General features: G+C 38.1%; 2 protein-coding genes across 2 annotated transcripts in view; one reads left to right on the top strand and one right to left on the bottom strand.

The window, feature by feature from the left end:
• RNF13 (ring finger protein 13) overlaps nt 1-19,731 on the bottom strand; it is a 221,307-nt gene that overhangs the window by 164,988 nt on the left and 36,588 nt on the right. The window lies entirely within an intron of this gene.
• The window catches only part of ANKUB1 (ankyrin repeat and ubiquitin domain containing 1), a 31,813-nt gene continuing 30,226 nt past the window's right edge, over nt 18,145-19,731 (top strand). Inside the window, exon 1 of the mRNA XM_003925043.4 lies at nt 18,145-18,571. Coding sequence (XP_003925092.2) covers nt 18,482-18,571 — 90 coding nt within the window. The 5' untranslated portion in view covers nt 18,145-18,481. The remainder of the gene's footprint in view (nt 18,572-19,731) is intronic.

Genomic DNA, 19,731 nt, shown 5'->3' with positions numbered 1-19,731 from the left:
TGTTAAGGCTCCTTCCCACTCTCACGCGGAGTCTCTCTGCTTGCTCCAGCCCGGCTCGGAGAAATGCCCAGTTTGCGAGTCTCGTTCTTGGCCGCGTGATCGGTCTTCCCTGGAAGGGAAGGGTAGGGTGGGGCGGGCGTCTGGCGAACTGGAGCGCTGCTGAAGAAGCTGCTTTCGACAGGGGCAGGCTGGCAGAGTGGATTGACCGTGGGCGCCTGCCGCTGACGGTTTCCCCCTAGAAACGGAGGCAGTAGGGTCTGGAGGGCGCGGGACTGAGCAGGCATGGCCGGTCGGCCTGATCCACTCTGGCTGTTGGGAAGGAGTAGCCCAAGATCTGGCTGCGCGGCTGCCCGCGGGCGGGCCTGGCTCTGGCACCGACGCATCTCTTCCCTGCACACTACACTCACCCGACCTACTAAAGACACGAGGACGAGGCCGCATCGCCTCCTGCACGGTGTCCAAGTCTGAGATCAGGGTGGGTGGGACACCTTAGAGCAGGGGTCAAATTGTTAGAAGTGCGAGCAGCCGGAGGTCTGAACGCCACTCCCCTGAGACCTGGCTCGGATCCGCGCTGACATAAACACTCTGGGCCCGACGCGCGCCATCCCCGGGGCTTAGCAAAAGTCAAACCATGTGATTCTGGCCTTAGGTCAACCTTTTAAAACCCTTGCCTCCTTTTGATGAACCAAAAATCTCGTCCCCTGCCGCCCTTCTGAGAAGCCTTCCTTTCTGGTTGTCCCAGTCTTAAACCAGAGGAAACTTAAATTACCGGACTGTACCATCCACACTGATTAATCACTGCCAACTCGCCACCTTACAAAAGCAGTGTGACTTAGTGCAAAGATTACAGAGTCCTGAACTAGAATGTCAGGAAACAGAATCAGGCCCTACTTCTTCAAATAAGGCACTTTTAATAAGACCTTTACAGGCTTCAACTCCCTCAAAATCATTTTTTTTTTAAATGGTGGCAAGGAGGCTATCACATAGATTAGTAGAATACCGTTGGATTTAACTTGTAACTTTGATTGCTTGGAGGACGCTGAGTAGGTGGGACACAGTATTAAAGGATAGACTCTTTCCTTATTGTGTATCCTTTAGTGCCTTTTGAATTTTGAACCTTGTAAATATTACCTACTTAAATAAAATTCAAATACAAAAAATTTAAAATCAAATTTTTAAAGATTTTAAAAAGCCATCAAAGGTACTTTCCTCTTCTGTGTATCCTAGACTGTTCTATGTAGTTTTAACTTTTCGTTGGTTGTGAAGACATTCAAAACTTAAATTACAATTCTGCCTTTAAGGAAGTCATAAGGTCAGCATTGAGAATATTACTAAGAAGACTAGTGTAATTAGTATAAACATTTATAATATCTCTATAAGCATTTTTAATTAAATTATCTTAGATTGGTATATTAAATCAGATTTCTTGCATGACATAAAAAAAAATTTTTTTTTTTTTTAGGCCAGTGGCTCAGGCCTGTAATCCCAGCACTTTGAGAGGCCAAGGCAGGCAGATCACTTGAGGTTAGGAGTTCAAGACCAGACTAGCCAACATGGTGAAACCTCTTCTCTACTAAAAATACAAAAATTAGCTGGGTGTGGTAGTGCACGCCTGTAATCCCAACTGCTTGGGAGGCTAAGGCAGGTGAATCGCTTGCACTAGGGAGGTGGAGGTTGAAGTGAGCTAAGATCCCACCACTGCATTCCAGCACAGGCAACAGAGCGAAACTCCGTCTCCAAAAAAAAAAAAAAAAAAAAGTTTAAATCGACAGAGAAGAGCTTTGGGTTTTGTTGTTGCTGTTGTTTTATTTTTATTTATTTTAGAGACAAAGTCTCAACTCGGTTGCCCAGGCTAGAGTGAAGTGATTAAATAGTGTCTCACTGCAGCCCAGAGCTCCTGGGCTCAAGTAATCCTCTCACCTCAGCCTCTGGAGTAGCTAGGACTACAGGAATGTGCCACCAGTCCCAACTAATTTTTTTATTTTTTGTAGAGATGGAGTCTGGCTGTGTTGCCCAGGCAGGTCTCAAACTCCTGGCCTTAAACGATCGTCTCACCTCAATCTTCCAAAGTGCTAGGATTACAGGTGTGAGTCACCATGGTCAGCCAAAGAGTTTTGCTTATTCCTTAAAGGCACCTTGAATACAGCATATCTTACTTCTGGTTTCAATCTGCTCTTCAGATCACAATAGGTATAGTTCTCTCAGTTATGAACAAGTTAATGTGTTATTTGTAACTGCATTTAGGCTATACTCTGCAAAAAACACTCGATCTCCCAACCTGTGCTGAAAAAGGTGAACTGGAAAAATAAATATATTGGAAAAATGTATTAATTTTTCTAAAGCAGGTTAGACAGTAAGATTGACAGATATAGTTATTATAGTTTTCAAAAACATTAATGGTTAATAAGGCACATGATACTAATATACCACTAATTATCTTTTTATGAAAACAAAATATGCTTTTAGGATGGTGTAGCTAACAGAGTTTTTTTTTTTTTAACCTTCCTAAAATGTACAAACAGATAGCATGTAAAAGTAATTGCAGAATCTCTTACTTCCAAAATATTGTAAGGCAACAACTACAGCAAAAAAAGACAGATACCCAATTATGTAATTATCTGAAATGGCTTAGTAGTTTTCCTTAAATACCAAAAAGAATGCAGGCAGTTAAGGACAGAGATTAATCAGAAACATTAAACAATTCTATGTATTATCATATTTAGAGTCAGAAATAAAGGTAATTTTAGAATCAGGAAAAAGGTATTTTCATTTTGAAAACAAAATAAAATTATTACTATTAAAAAGAAAGAATAAGATCCATAAAGAATTTATATATGTATGGAATGAGCAATTTTGAAAAGTACAAAACAGAATTTCTAAAAATAGCATCGGGGAACTTTTAGCCAAAGATTCTAAAAGATTCTCGTTTCTTTGCCAAGTTCCAAATTAATGAATAGGTTCATTTAGTAAGATAAAAAGTGAAAGTTCAGAACCCAAGGAGATACATATCAGTTAGAAGGTTTTTCAACAAAGTTTACCCAAATTTATTTTCAAGGAGTTGAGAAAGATCAGACAGAAAGAGGTATATTTAATGTTAAATGCCTTAAAAATGATCTCGTCATTGTTTTATGTGGGATGGGTTGCTTCCCTCTCTTTTATCTAAGATGACTGACATGCAAATTCACCTTTTTTGGTGGGGCATTGAGAACCAGTTTTCCTCTATTTGCTAAAAAAGGAATATACAAAATAAGCATGCAAAAACTCATATGACATAATGCAATATAAAGATGGAAGAAGTCATTGGGCTGTGAACTGATATAATCACATTGGGAAACAATTTGAAATTGTCTAGGGAGGGTGAAAAAGAAAATTTTCTATGGCACAGCAGTTCATTCCAAGGAATATACCACAAGAAACACAAAATAAATTCTTATTTAGACACATTGTAATACAATTTAAAGAGGATCAAGGAAAAATAAAAGTTTTTAAACAAACAGCAAAAGATGAAATACAAAGGAATGATAGCAGACTTCTTAATAGCTACAAAAAAAACTAAAAGTCAATGAAATAACATCTTCAAATGTCAAAATAAAATAGAACTGTCAGTTTAGAATTATATACCTAGTTAAGCTGTCACTTAAGAGTGAAGGCAAAATAAAGATATTTTTAAGGAAAATCAGCTTTTATCACTAACAGACTTCTACTAAGAGAATTTGTAAAGAACGTCTTCAGAAAGATGAAAATCAAACCCAGAAAAAAAGAGATGAGATGTAAAAAAAAATATATTGAGTATGATTTCCAAACCAGTAGACATAAAAAGGGGGAATAAAGAAAGCAATTACTCAATATAAAGCAGAAAAGAGGAGGTGGGAAGAAGCACATAAAAGGTATTGTAAATGGCAAATTCAAAATGAGATGGAGTAAGTGATATCAGCAAGAAGGTGAAATAGGAGCTCTTTACTGTCATCCCCCTGTAGAAACAACCATTTTGAAAACTACCTCCAGATGAGAGTACCTTTGTGGAAGTCCAGGAGTCCAGTGGAGAAGTTTCAGCACACTGTTGGACTTTTTTTTTTAGGCCAGGAATTTGAGACCAGCCTGGTCAACGTGGTGAATCCCTGTCTCTACTAAAAATATGAAAAAACGAGCTGAGTGTGGTGACTCGCATCTGTAATCTCAGCCACTCAGGGGCTGAGGCAGGAGAATCGTTTGAATCCAGGAGGCGGAGGTTGCAGTGAGCCAAGATAGTGCCACTACACTCCAGCCTGGGCGACACAGCAAGACTCTGCCTCAAAAATAAAATAAAATTTAAAATTCCAGAATAGATAAATTGAAGTGGGTAAGAATAGTTTTGCTTTTTCTGCAACACCGCTTCCACTAGATGGCAGAGTTCAGTGCCAAGAGAGACCTCCCTTGGCCAGCGATTTCTCTCACAGGAAAAGTGAGAGCTTAGTGAGTGAGCACCTGTCTCTCCCAGCCACGTGGAACACGGCCCGTGAGATCCACAGCCAAAAACGATTAACAAAATGGCAATAGTAAGTCCTTACCTATCAATAATTACCTTGAATGGGAAATGGATGTAATTCTCCAATCAAGACATAGAGCAGCTGAATGAAATTTAAAAAAACAAAGACCCAATTATATGCTCCCTATATGAAGCTCACATCAGCTTTAGGGACATACACAGACTTAAAGTGTGGAGATGGAAAAAGATATTCCATGCAAATAAAAACCAACAAAAGAGCAGGGATTGCTACACGTATATCATACAAAATAAACTTTAAATGAAAAGCTGTAAAAAGAAACAAATAAGCATTATATAATGTTACCCAAAAAAATATCAATTCATTAAGAGGCTGTAAGAGGATGGACGTGGTAGCTCACCCCTGTAATCCCAGCACTTTGGGGGCCAAGTTGGGCAGATCACTTGAGGTCAGGAGTTTGAGATGATCCTGGCTAACATGGTGAAACCCCGTCTCTACCAAAAATACAAAAATTAGCCCAATGTGGTGGTGTGCATCTGTAGCCCCAGCTACTCATTATATGTTAACAAATTGTGTAACATAGAAGAACTGCATAAATTCCTAGAAATATACAACCTACCAATACAATCATGAAGAAATAGAAAATCTAAACAGACCAATAATGAGGAAGGAGATTTAATCAGTAATCATAAATCTCTCATTGACTTAATTAAATTAGAAAGATGCTGCACAGAAAAAGAAATAATCAACAGAATGAAGAGACAACCTGTTGAATGGGAGAAAATATTTGCAAACTGTCCAACAGGAGACTAATGTCCAGCATATACAAGGAACTCAACAGGAAAAAAAAACCACACACAAATAATTCCATTAAACAGTGAGCAAGAGACACAAATAGATATTTCTCAAAAGAAGAACATAAAAATAGCCAAAAAGTATATGAAAAAAATGTTCAACACCACTAATCATCAGAGAAATGAAAATCAAAACCACAATGAGGTATCATCTTACCCCAGTCAGAATGGCTATTGTTAAAAAGACAAAAAATAAATATTAGCGAGCATGTGGAGAAAAGGGAATGCTTAGATACTCTTGGTGAGGATGCAAACCAGAAACCAGTACAGCCACTATGGAAAACAGTATGGAGATTTCTCAAAAAACTAAAAATTTGATCCAGGAATTTCGCTGCTGGATATTGACCCAAAGGAAAACATACAATTATAATAAAGGGATATCTGCACTTATTTTAACACTATTCACAACACCAAAGATATGGAATCAACCTAAGTGCCAAACAATGGATGAATGGATAAAGAAAATGTGTATACACAGTGCAATATTATTCAGCCACTCAAAAGAATGACATCATGTCATTTGTAACAAAATGGATGAAACAGCAAGTCATTATCTTAAGTGAAATAAGCCAGGCACAGAAGAGCAAATATCGCACCTTCTCACTTATATAAAGAAGCTTAAACACTTGGACACATGGATATAGAGAGTGCAAAAACAGATCAAAGAGAATGGGAAAGATGAGTGGAGTAAGGAAGGAGGACGATAAAGAGTAGGTTAAAGAGTACAAACATACAGTAAGATAGAAGAAATAAATTTAATGTTTGATTGCAGAGTAGGATGACTATACTCGACAAAAATGTATCATACTTTGATGACAGACACCCTGAATACCCTGACTTCATCAATACACATTATATGGATGTAATAAAATATCTCATGTACCTTACACATTTGCAAATATTAAAAACAAAATCCCATCAAAGAAAAGCCCAGGGCCTGACTTTACTGGTGAATTTTATCAGACATTTAAAGAAGAATAAATAGCAATCCCTGCCAAACTTTTCCAAAAAATAGAAAGGAAAGGAATACTTCCAAACTCATTTTATGAGGCTCATATCACCTTGATATCAAAGCCAGAGAAAGATACTACAAGAAAAGAAAATTGCAGAACAATATTCCTGATTAACATGGACGCAAAAATCCTCAACAAAATACTAGCAAACCAAATTCAACAGCACATTAAAAAAATATACACCACGATCAAGTAGGATTTATCCCTGAAATGCAAGGGTCATTCAATACATGCAAATCAATAAATAAGATACACTACATTAAAAGAATGAAGGATAAAAATCATACGACCATCCCAATTGATACAGAAAAAGCATTTAACAAAATTCAATATCTTTTTTTTTTCAATTTTTTGTTAACATTTTTCAGGTATCTATTTTTCATTCTTCTACTTTTAACCTTTTTTATTGTACTTTAAGTTCTGGGGTACATGCACAGATCATGCAGGATTGTTGCATAGGTACACACATGGCAATGTGGTTTGCTGCCTCCATCTCCCCATCACCTACATCTGGCATTTCTCCCTATGTTATCCCTCCCTGACCTCCCCACCCCACCACTATCCCTCCCTTGGCTCCCCACTCCCATAGACCCCAGTGTGTGATGCTCCCCTCCCTGTGTCCATGTGTTTTCATTGTTCAACACCCACCTGAGTGAGAATATGCGGTGTTTGATTTTTTGTTCTTGTGTCAGATACATTCCGTCAATGCCTAGTTTATTGAGAATTTTTAGCATAAAGGGCTGTTAAATTTTGTCAAAGGCCTTCTCTGCATCTACTGAGGTAATCATCTGGTTTTTGTCTTTGGTTCTGTTTATGTGGTGGATTATGTTTATAGACTTGGGTATGTTGAACCAGCCTTGCATCCCGGGATGAAGCCTACTTGATCGTGATGGATAACATTTTTGATGTGCTGCAATTGGTTTGCCAGTATTTTATTGAAGATTTTTGCATCTACATTCATCATGGATATTGGCCTGAAGTTTTCCTTTCTTGTTGAGTCTCTGCCAGGTTTGGTATCAGGATGATGTTGGTCTAGTAAAATGATTTGGGGAGGATTCCCTCTTTTTGCATTGTTTGGAATAGTTTCAGAAGGAATGGTACCAGCTCCTCTTTGCACATCTGGTAGAGTTCAGCTGTGAACCTGTCCGGACCCGGACTTTCTTTGGTTGGTAGGCTATTGATTGCTGCCTCAACTTCATCCCTTGTTATTGGTCTGTTCAAAGTTTCAACTTCTTCCTGGTTTAGGCTTGGGAGGGTGTAAGTGTCCAGCAATCTATCCATTTCTTCCAGGTTTACTGGTTTATGTGCATAGAGATGTTTGTAGTAATCTCTGCTTGTGGTTTGTATTTCTGTGGAATCAGTGGTGATATCCCCTTTATCGTTTTTTACTGCATCTATTTGATTCTTCTCCCTTTTCTTTTTTTATTAATCTGGCTAATGGTCTGTCTATTTTGTTGATCTTTTCAAAAAGAAACAGTTCCTGGATTTATTGATATTTTGAAGGATTTTTTTTGTCTCTATCTCCTTCAGTTCTGCTCTGATCTTAGTTATTTCTTGTCTTCTGCTAGCTTTTCAGTTTTTTTTTTTTTATCTTGCTCCTCTAGCTCTTTCAATTTTGATGACAGGGTGTCGATTTTAGATCTTTCCTTGCTTCTCTGGTGGGCATTTATTGCTATAAATTTCCCTCTAGACACTGCTTTAAATGTGTCCCAGAGATTCTGGTATGTTGTGTCTTTGTTCTTGTTGGTTTTGAAGATCATCTTTATTTCTGCCTTCATTTCATTGTTTATCCAGTCAACATTCAGGAGCCAGTTGTTCAGTTTCCATGAAGCTGTGTGGTTCTGAGTTAGTTTCTTAATTCTGAGTTCTAATTTGATTGCCTGTGGTCTGAGAGACTGTTTGTTATGATTTCCATTCTTTTGCATTTGCTGAGAAGTGATTTACTTCCAATTATGTGGTCAATTTTAGAATAGATGCCATGTGGTGCTGAGAAGAATGTATATTCAGTGGATATGGGGTGGAGATTTCTGTAGATGTCTGTTAGGTCCGCTTGGTCCAGATCTGAGTTCAAGTCCTGGATATCCTTGTTAATTTTCGGTCTTGTTGATCTGTCTAATATTGACAGTGGAGTGTTAAAGTCTCCCACTATTAATGTGTAGGAGTCTAAGTCTCTTTGTAGGTCATTAAGAACTTGCTTTATGTACCTGGGTGCTCCTGTATTGGGTACGTATATATTTAGGATTTTTAGTTTTTCTTGATGCATTGATCCTTTTACCATTGTGTAATACCCTTCTTTGTCTCTTTTGATCTTTGTTGGTTTAAAGTACATTTTATCAGAGACTAGGATTGCAACTTCTGCTTTTTTTTTGCTCTCCATTTGCTTGATAAATCTTCCTCCATCCCTTTATTTTTAGCCTACGTGTGTCCTTGGATGTAAGATGGGTTTCCTGAATACAGCACACCAACGGGTCTTGACTTTTTATCCAATTTGCCAGTCTGTGTCTTTTGACTGGGGCATTTAGCCCATTTACATTTAAGGTTAATATTGTTATGTGTGAATTTGATCCTGCCATTTTGATGCTACCTGGATGTTTTGCCCATTAGTTGACACATTTTCTTCATTGTGTCAATGGTCTTTACCATTTGATACATGTTTGGAGTGGCTGGTACTGGTTGCTCCTTTCCTTGTGTAGTGCTTCTTTCAGAAGCTCTTGTAAGGCTGGCCTGATGGTGACGAAATCTCTCAGCAATTGCTTGTCCATAAAGGATTTTCTTTCTCCTTCACTTAGGAAGCTTAGTTTGGTTGGATATTAAATTCTAGGTTGAAAGTTCTTTTATTTAAGGATGTTGAATATTGGCCCCCACTCTCTTCTGGCTTGTAGGGTTTCTGCAGAGAGATCGACTGTGAGTCTGATGGGCTTCCTTTGTGGGTAACCCGACCTTTCTCTCTTGCTGTCCTTAGCATTTTTTCCTTCATTTCAACCCTGGTGAATCTGACGATTATGTGCCTTGGGGTTGCTCTTCTTGTGGTGTTCTCTGTATTTCCTGGACTTGAATGTTGGCCTGCCTTGCTTGTTTGAGGAAGTTCTCCTGGACAATATCCTGAAGAGTGTTTTCCGGCTTGGATTCATTCTCTCTGTCACATTCAGGTACACCTATCAAATGTAGATTAAGTCTTTTCACATAATCCCATATTTCTTGGAGGGCTTGTTCATTTGTTTTCACTCTTTTTCTCTATTCTTGCCTTCTCATTTTATTTCATTGAGTTGATCTTCAATCTCTGATATCCTTTCTTCTGCTTGTTCAATTAGGCTATTGAAACTGGTGTATGTTTTGCAAAGTTCTCGTACTGTGTTTTTCAGCTCCATCAAGTCGTTTATTTTCTTTTCTAAGCTGTTTATTCTAGTTAGCATCTCATCTAACCTTTTTTTTGTGTGTGTTCTTAGTTTCTTTGCATTGGGTTAGCACCTGTTCTTTTAGCTCTGAGAAGTTTGTTATTGCGCACCTTCTGAAGCCTGTTTCTGTCAATTCATCACATTCATTCTCCATCCATCTTTGATCCCTAGCCGGTGAGGAGTTGTGATCCCTTGGAGAAGGAGAAGCATTCTGGTTTTTGGTGTTTTCATCCTTTTTGGACTGGTTTCTTCCCATCTTAGTGGCTTTATCTACCTGTGGTCTTTATAGTTGGTGACTTTCAGATGGGGTCTCTGAGTGGACGTCCTTTTTGTTGATATCAAAGCTATTTCTTTCTGCTTCTTAGTTTTCCTTCTAACAGGCCCCTCTGCTGCAGGATTGCTGGAGGTCCACTCCAGACCCCACTTGCCTGTGGATCACCCATGGGGGCTACAGAACAGCAAGGGTTGCTGGCGGTTTCTTCCTCTGCTATGGTTGTCCCAGAAGGGTACCCACCAGATGTCATCCTGAGCTCTCCTTTACGAGGTGTCTCTTTGGGTAAACAGGGGTTAGGAAGTTCCTTGAGGAGATAGTCTGCCCCTTATAGGAGCTCAAGTGCCGTGCTGGGATCTCTATTGTTCCACGCAGAGCTGCTGTGTAGGTATCTTTAAGTCTGCTGCAGCTGAACTCATAACAGCCTCTCTTCCCAGGTGCTCGGTGCTAGGAAGGTCAGCTTTATTTATAAGTTCCTGTCATGCTGCTGCCTTTTTTCATAGATGCCCTGCCCTGCATGTAGTAGTCTAGTCACAGTCTGCCAGCAGAGTTATTGCTGAGCTGCCATGGGCTCTGCCCAGCTGCTGTGTGCACTGCCTCGGTAGTGGCAGACTGCCTCAGTAGTGGGGGACGCCCTTCTCCCCACTGAGCTGGACCATCCTGGGTCCAGCTGCACTTGCTGTGAAACTCTCAATTCAGAGCATTTCAGATTGCTTGTTTTGTGGTGGTGGTACCCACTGAGCCAGATTACCTGGCTCCCTGTCTCAGCCCCCTCCCTTTCAGTTGAATGGGTGGCTCTGTCTCCCAGGTGGTCCAAGGGCCAGTCAAAACAACCACGCAGTCTTGTTTGAGTTTGTGTGCCAACCCGGCACCAGCTGAAACCGCCATGCTGAAAACTCATGGCACTTTTCAGTCCGGGAATCTCCTGGTCTGTGGGCAGTGAAAACTTGTTTGGAAATGCGGTGAGCACTCACCCTCTGCACTGTTATCATGGTGAACTGCATGCACTTCAGAGCTGTTCCTATTCAGCCATCTTGGATCCTCCTGCAACTCCAATATTCTTTATGATTAAAAAACACTCTCAACAAATTAGGTATAGAAGTAATGTACCTCAACACAATATAAAGATCATATATGGCCAGCCCACAGCAACATCAAACTCAAGGGTGAAAAACTGAAAGCTTTTCCTCTAAAACAGGAACAAGACAAGGATGCCCACCGATATGGTTTGGCTCTGTGTCCCTATCCAAAATTCATCTTGAATTGTACTCCCATAATTGCCACATTATGGGAAGGAGCTGGGGGGGAGACAATTTGAATCATGTGGGTGGTTTCTCCCATACTGTTCTTGTGGTAGTGAATAAGTGTCATGAAATCTGATTTCATCAGGAGTTTTCGCTTTTGCATCTTCCTCATTTTTCTCTTCCTCATATTGCAAGAGAAAATGTTTTGACTGGCCCTTGGACTACCTGGGAGACAGAGCCACCCATTCAACTGAAAGGGAGGGGGCCGAGACAGGGAGCCAGGTAATCTGGCTCAGTGGGTACCACCACCACAAAACAATGCCATGTAACAAGTACCTGTTGCCTCCCTCCATGATTCTGAGGCCTCTTTAGCCATATGGAACTCTAAGTCCAATTGAACCTTTTTCTTCCCAGTCTCAAGTATGCCTTTATCAGCAGCATGTAAATGGACTAATACACCCACTCTCACCAATTATTTTCAATAATGGTGGAAGTCCTAGTTGGAATAACTAGGCAACAAAATGAAATCTAAGACATACGAATTGGAAGAAAAGAAGTAAAATTGTCTTTGTTTGCAGATAATATGATCTTATATATAGAAAACTCTAAAAACTACCATCAAGAAACTGTTAGAAGTAATAAATGAATTCAGCAAAATTGCAGAATACAAAATAAACATTTAAAAAATTAGTAGGGTTTCTATACATTAACAAAAAACTATTCAAGAGAAAAGTTTTTTTTAAATAATCCCATTTATTATAGTATCCAAAAGAATAAAATACTTAGAAAAGAATTTAACCAAGGAGGTAAAAAAAGATCTGCACACTGGGATTAAATGCAGTGTCTCATGCCTGTAATCCCATCACTTTGAGAGGCTGAGGTGAAATGACTGCTTGATCATTTAATGGCAGCCTCCTTTGCACCTTTCAAATAAAACTACTAAACTAAATAAAATATATTTAGAACTAGTTTTTAGCATATGTCAAGCATGTTTTGAGAATCCGTGGCTCCTGCCCCACAGTTTTTTCCACAAGGAACCCTTACACAATGGTATCTGAAATATTTACATTAATCCAGGAAGAAGATCCATAAAGAAGAAAGATATCAGACATTTAATTGTCAGCTGTCACCACCTCATGTTTGATCAATTCTCACTCCTGACCCCAACATCCCTCTGCCAATTGCATGACCAAACACATTTTTAAGACAGAGAAGCAAAGTCCACACAATGGGGAATACTGAAGATCTGAGAAGGCACTGTCCTGATTTGTGGGGCTTTGATTAATATGTTAGAAGTTTCTCTACAATTTAAACAGAAGATAGGGGATGTGACAGCAGAAAGGAGACTACTAAGCGTGATGTGTTTGATTCTACTAAATGGGACAGTGGTTAGAGTTTAATTTACAAGTCCTCTATTGATATAAAACATTCCAGCGAACACAATGATACGTAGTACTTCAATTAGCCTACTGTTTGTTCTATTTTAGTTGACAATAAACTGTGTTTTATAACTGCTATTTTCCTAAATACTGCTTATTTTCCTAATTGTAGATTTCTTTCCTGTTTGCTGCTTGTTATTTCTTGTATCAAGCATGAGTTTATTCTAGCTATCAGTTGCACAATTTCACTTCCTTGAAAGAGTCTTTGCATCTAGTGATGAGCTCTAATGTCTGGAAATTCTCCCAGCTTCCATCCTGGTTATAGTTAAGTCTTTATTGATCTTAGCAATTTAATGAGATGCATCTGCCCCTGGTTTGTTCACTTCCAAAAATAAAGACATGAGGGAACTGTTTAATCACATTTGCCATGTGTTCAGATGATCCAATTAAAGACACTAGGTATATCAGATAATAATAACCAAATAATGCAAGATTAAAATCACTTTGGTGAAATGATTTTTAGGCGAATTTTAAAGAACAATATTGTCTTGCTTTTCTTTGTATTAAATTGGGAGGAAGCTGGGACAAAATCTCTTTCTCTTTACAATTACTTTTTTTTAAGGCACCATATAATGTCTAGCTCCTTGCTATTCAAGTATGGTCAAGGAGGCTGGGCACAGTGGCTCAAGCCTGTAATCCCAGTACTTTGAGAGGCCAAAGCCAGCGGATCACCTGAGGTCAGGAGTTCAAGACCAGACTGGCCAACATGGCAAAACCTCATCTCTACTAAAAATACAAAAATTAGCCAGGTGTGGTGTCGTGTGTCTGTGTTCCCAGCTATTGGGAGACTGAGGCAGGACAATCAGTGAGCTGAGATTGTGCCACTGTAGTCTGAGCAACAGAGGGAAACTTCATCTCGACAACAACAACAACAATAAAAATGGTCCAGGGAGTTTGTTAGAATTGAAAATTTCAGGTCCCACTCTTGAACTTCTCAGTGAGAATCAACATATAAAAAGAATCACCAGATGATTCAAATGCACATTTATGCTTTGTTAGATGGAAAGAAAGAGCAAAACTCAATAACAAATTTTAAAAGTCATCACAATGAAAGTATAGTTAGATATTAAAAATAGATGCTATCATCGGGCCGGGTGGGGTGGCTCATGCCTGTAATCCCAGCACTTTGGGAGGCTGAGGTGGGTGGATCACGAGGTCAAGAGATCGAGACCATCCTGGTTAACATGGTGAAACCCCGTCTCTACTAAAAATACAAAAAATTAGCTGGGCATGGTGGTGTGTGCCTGTAATCCCAGCTACTCAGGAGGCTGAGGCAGGAGAATTGCCTGAATCCAGGAGGCGGAGGTTGCGGTGAGCCGAGATCACACCATTGCACTCCAGCCTGGGTAACGAGAGCCAAACTCCATCTCAAAATAAATAAATAAATAAATAAAAATAAAAATAGATGCTATCAATTCTTTCTCAACACATCAGCATTGACATTTTAATGCCAAAGAAGATATTTCTAAGGTAAATAGCATCGTAAACGACCAATTATTAAGCATTTCTTTACAATACTATTTATTATGTTTTATATATATATACTTTAAGTTCTGGGATACATCTATGCAACGTGCAGGTTTGTTACATACATATACACATTCCATGGTGGTTTGCTGCACCTATCAACCCCTCATCTACAGTAGGTATTTCTCCTAATGCTATCCTTCCCCTAGTCCCCCACCCTACTGACAGGTCCCAGTGTGTGATGTTCCCCTCCCTTTATCCATGTGTTCTCACTGTTCAACTCCCACTTAAGAGTGAGAATATGTGGTGTCTGGTTTTCTGTTCCTGTGGTAGTTTGCTGAAAATGATAGTTTCCAACTTCATCCATGTCCTTGCCAAGGACATGAACTCATCTTTTTTATGGCTGCATAGTATTCCACGGCATATATGTGCCACCATAAGCTGGACATTTTCTTTATCCAGGTTATCATTGATGAGCATTTCGGTTAGTTCCAAGTCTTTGCTATTATTAATAGTACTGCAATAAACACACATGTGCATGTGTCTTTATATTAGAATGATTTCTAATCCTTTGGGTATATACCCAGTAATGGGAATGCTGGGTCAAATCGTATTTCTGGTTCCAGATCCTTGAGGAATCACCACACTGTCTTCCACAATGGTTGAACTAATGTGCACTCCCACCAACAGTATAAAAGTATTCCTATTTCTTTACATCCTCTCCAGCATCTGCTGTTTCCTGACTTTTTAATGATTACCATTCTAACTGGCATGAGATGTTATCTCATTGTGGTTTTGATTTGCATTTCTCTAATGACCAGTGATGATGAGCTTTTTTTATATGGTTGTTAGCTGGATAAATGTCTTCTTTTGAAAAGTGTCTTTTCATATCCTTTGCCCACTTTTTGATGGGTTTGTTTTTTTCTTGTAAATTTGTTTAAGTTCCTTGTAGATTCTAGATTTTAGCCCTTTGTCTGATGGACAAACCCATTCTGTAGGTTGCCTGTTCACACTGATGATAGTTTCTCTGTCTTAAAAAAGTGTTTGGTCATGCAGTCTGCAAAGGGATGTTGGAATCAGGGATGAGAATTGATCAAATATGAGGTGGTGTTGGCTGACAATTAAATGTCTGATATCTTTCTTCATTGCCAGGATTGGGGGACAGGAGACGGAAGGCAGGGATGAATTAACAGAACAAGGAGGATTTTTAGGGCAGTGAAACTACCTGTATGATACTATAATGGTGGATATAAGTCATAATACATTTGTCAAAACCCATAAAATGTACAGTACCAAGAGTGTTGTACCATATCCTAGTATAAACTATGGACTTTGGGTGATAATGATGTATCAACCTATGTTCACCATTTGTAAAAAAAAAAATGAACCATTCTGGTTCAGGATTTTGAAAGTGAAGGATATTGTCATATGTGGAGGCAGGGAGCATATGGGAACTCTCTGTACTTTCCACCCAATTCTGCTGTGAACCTAATACTGCTCTAAAAAATAAAATATGTTTAAAACGAAAACATAATATAATGAAAAATACTGTCCTCACCTTTGATGCTTAAGTCTCCTCTCAACAGGCACCACATTTTCTAGTTTTCTGATATACATATGATAGAATTTTTCCTTTTTTCCACAAATGGCAATGTACTGCACACTGTATTTTGTACCTTGCTTTTTTCACAAAAGGATATTTTCAGTAGTGGTATAGAAAAAATATTCTTTGTTCTTTTTAATAGCTGTGTAGTCTTGCATGAATGAAAAATAATTTGTTTAATCAGTTCCCTATTGATGAACATGAAAGGTGTTTCTAATCTTTTGCTATTACCAACAACTCAGCAATGAATAATGTTATCCCTATATCATTTTGCAAATAAGCATATAAATATTTGTAAAAATAAAGTCCTAGAAATTATTACATCAAATAGTATGTGCATTTGTAATTTTAATATATATTTCAAAAATTTCCTTTATACCGGGTTGTAACCAATCACTTTCCCCATGGCAAAGTATCATTGGAATATACTCAGGAAGAATGTGCAATCAAACTCGTGGATCTTTTCCAACTTCCTGGTTAAAAAAGAATGGCATCATGTCCTTATAATTTTTGTGGGTGCTCTTTATATATTAATGCACCTTTTATCTGTAACAAGAATTGCAGATGTTTTTCTAACTTTATTTATCCCTGGCTTTATATCAAATTATTTTTATGTAGATTTTTTAAAAATAGTTGAATTTACCAATGTTTTCTTTTACAGCTTTAGGAATTTTTGTCACAGTTAGATAGGTCATATTAATCAAGATGATTAAAAAATCTCATAAAAGATAAGAAGACTAAAGTTTTCATGATTCTCTTATTCCCATTTAAATTTTTAAACTTGTTTTAGACTCATTTTTAATTTCTCCTACTTCAAGGTAAAAAGTAAGGCTCTAATTTTTTTTTCAGGTGACTACTTGGTTAATCCAACACTATTAATAATTTATCTTATTTCCCCACTCCACCTCCACTGATATTAGATGTCACTTTTACCATACACGAAATTCTTGTGTGTATTTGAATCCATTTCTATGCTATCTATTTTCACATTGATTTTTCTGACTCTTCATGTGCCAGTACCATACTGTTTTAATTATTGTAGCCTTATATTAAATTCTAACATCTTGTAGGTGAGTGCCCCTCATTACTCTTCTTTTCCAGAGTTTTTCTTGATATCCTTGCCTGGTTTCTCTACATGAAATTTTAGAACCATCTTGCTTAGGTAAATAAAAAACAAATCTTGTTGGTATTTTTACTGAGATAATATTAATTTATAGATGAATTTAGGAAGAATTGATTTTAAATAATTTTGAACCTTCCTTCTAAGGTTATGATTTACCTGTCCATTTGTTCAGCCCTTTTTTATGCTTATTGTTTTTTTTATGTTTATATTATACAGTTCTTACGCATTTCTTGTTAAGTTTATAAGAAGTTTATTTATTTATTTTTTTAGACAGACTCTCACTCTGTTGCCCAGGCTGGGTGCAATGGTGTGATCTCAGCTCACTGTTACCTCCACCTCCAGGGTTCAAGTTATTCTTGGACCTCAGCCTCCCAAGTAGCTGGGATTATAGGCATGTGCGACCACACCTGCCTAATTTTTGTATTTTTAGTAGAGAAGGGGTTTTACCATGTTGGATAGGCTGGTCTCAAACTCCTGACCTCAAGTGATCTGCCCGACTTGGCCCTCACAAAGTGCTGGGATTACAGGCATGAGCCACCACACCCAGCCAAGTTTATTCTTAATTATCTTTCCTTGTGTAAATGGAGTATTTTCTTCTATTATATAGATAGGATTTTGCTATGTTCCCCAGGCTGGAGAGCAGTGCTATTCGCAGGTGCAATCACAGCACATTACACTCCCAAACTCCTGAGCTCAAGCTATCCTCCCATCTTAGCCTCCTGAATAGCTGCAATAACAGATACCTGCCACCATGCCCAGCTTATTTGCTCACTTATTGAGTGGGTTTGAAATATTTTACACCAACACTAAGTGGAGGTTGAAGGAGATAACAATGGGAAATTGTTCTAAATAACATAAAGGCAAGGATTAAAGAAAATACCAACTATACCATGTTGCTGCTCAGCAGATTCTATTACACAGAAATGGGAAGAGAAAGCCACAGAGTGATTTGTCTACACATTCATCTCCCTGGTACAAGTGGGTATTGTTCTGTACCCTGTGGTAGGATTATAAATATTGCCAGGGAACAAGTACACAAAGTTGTTATAGAAACCAGAATGCTTTAGCTCAGAGTTATTTACAGAGAACTTTCAGGATTATCATATTCAATAAAATCAACTCTTGTTTTGCTTCATCCTATGCTAGTGCATCCCAATCACATATCTATTTTTAAGAGTTCTTCAATCAGCTGTACTTCTTTACATAAGAATTCAGGAGTCAGTGGATGGAAACTACATCACAAAAGTATAATTTATGAGTAGTATTTTTGTATCACATGTTTGAAGCTTGTTCATACTTGCCTCAACCATTGTTGAGTTTGCTGGTTTCCATACTATAGGAACAAGGTGGCTATTGACTACTGCCTTCAGCAGATAAATATTTACTTCAATGTAGCTGGTGTCTGTGTTGCCTGATATTGTGGTACTGTGGGACTAGGCTCTTCATTCTTTCAACTTACCTTTAAGGCTAGACAGTGGCAGCTGCCTCTGACTATCATTTTTGTCCTTAATTGTGAACTGTATTTTTCCAGCCATCCAGGAGGATCTTGGAAAAAGTTGGGTGTTTTGTCTGAAAAGATAATTGCACAATGAGGATTTTCATCACCTTTGAAGGATTTGTTGAGCCATTTGATGTTTCAGCAGATGAAACTGTGGAGGCTGTCAAGCTGATGATAAAGGTATGTACTTTGTTCCCGAGCCATCAAAATGTATATTAATTTTAACTATGCATGCATTTTAAAATGTACAAAGGGTAGAGATGCTATTGGGCACATTTTCAGCAAACAGGGAATGAAAACTATTTGATACTATTATTTGCTTACACAATAGATTCATAAGAAGATGGTAACTCTGGTGGTATTAGACAAGAGAGCAAACGGAGCTAGTCAATTCTCACGGAAAAAAAGTCTGACTTCTTTTTAGGGAATGTGTGGGTTGTGCATAGGCTAGAAAATATTATTGCAATCCTTCATAAAAGGACAAAAGCAAGACACTAACTTCAGGCTATAAAAGTGGGACATGCCAGTCATCAGATAAATGTCTTAGTTGGTGAGCAAAAAACTGTAAAGAATCAAAGGATTTTGGAAGCAGAGAGGACTTTAGAGAACTTGTCGGCAATGGCTTCATTTTGTAATAGGGAAAACTGAAGCTCAGAGAGGCTGACTATCTTACCTAGGATCACGGAGCCAGAATAAGAAATAACTTGGGTACAGTATCTTCCTTATAAATTTCATATAAATGTTCACTCTAAAATAAAAAACTAAGCAAAATATTTAGTTTCTGATCATCAAATATTTAACTTGGAGATGGTCATTCCTATTTGCTAAGAAGTATTAACTGAACCACAGTTACATGACATTCAGTTGATTATTATGATGACTGAAATCTAGGTCTTGTAACACAAGGAATCTTAACCTTTATGTCTTATGAATCCCTTTGGAAGTCTCGTGAAGTCTATAGACTGCATCTCAGAATGTCTTTAGAGGCATAAAATAAACATGATAGAAATGAAACTTGTTATATTGAAATACATTTTCAAATACTAAAAAGCAAATGTATGATATAGTGACATGTGGACTTATTTATTAACACATTAACAAGTTCTAGCAGTTCATCTAATAACTATTGTATTTTCAAAATACAGATCAGTATAAATATTTTGAAATATTTGCAACAACTATGACGTGCCATGAAAACATCTGTGACATCTATTGATGTCAGTCACAGGTACAGCGACTACTGCTACTTTAATTGGCTGCTTACACGAGTAGTTGAAACAAAATCTCAACTTCATTTAGAGTTAATAAAATAAAGATGTAGTTTTTTTCCCATCGAAATT

This window comes from Saimiri boliviensis, chromosome 9 (assembly GCF_048565385.1).
Source record: "Saimiri boliviensis isolate mSaiBol1 chromosome 9, mSaiBol1.pri, whole genome shotgun sequence".
In the NCBI taxonomy this organism is placed as follows: domain Eukaryota; kingdom Metazoa; phylum Chordata; class Mammalia; order Primates; family Cebidae; genus Saimiri; species Saimiri boliviensis.
Note: the sequence above shows the minus strand (reverse complement) of the source record. Positions and strands in the feature narration are given on the sequence as shown.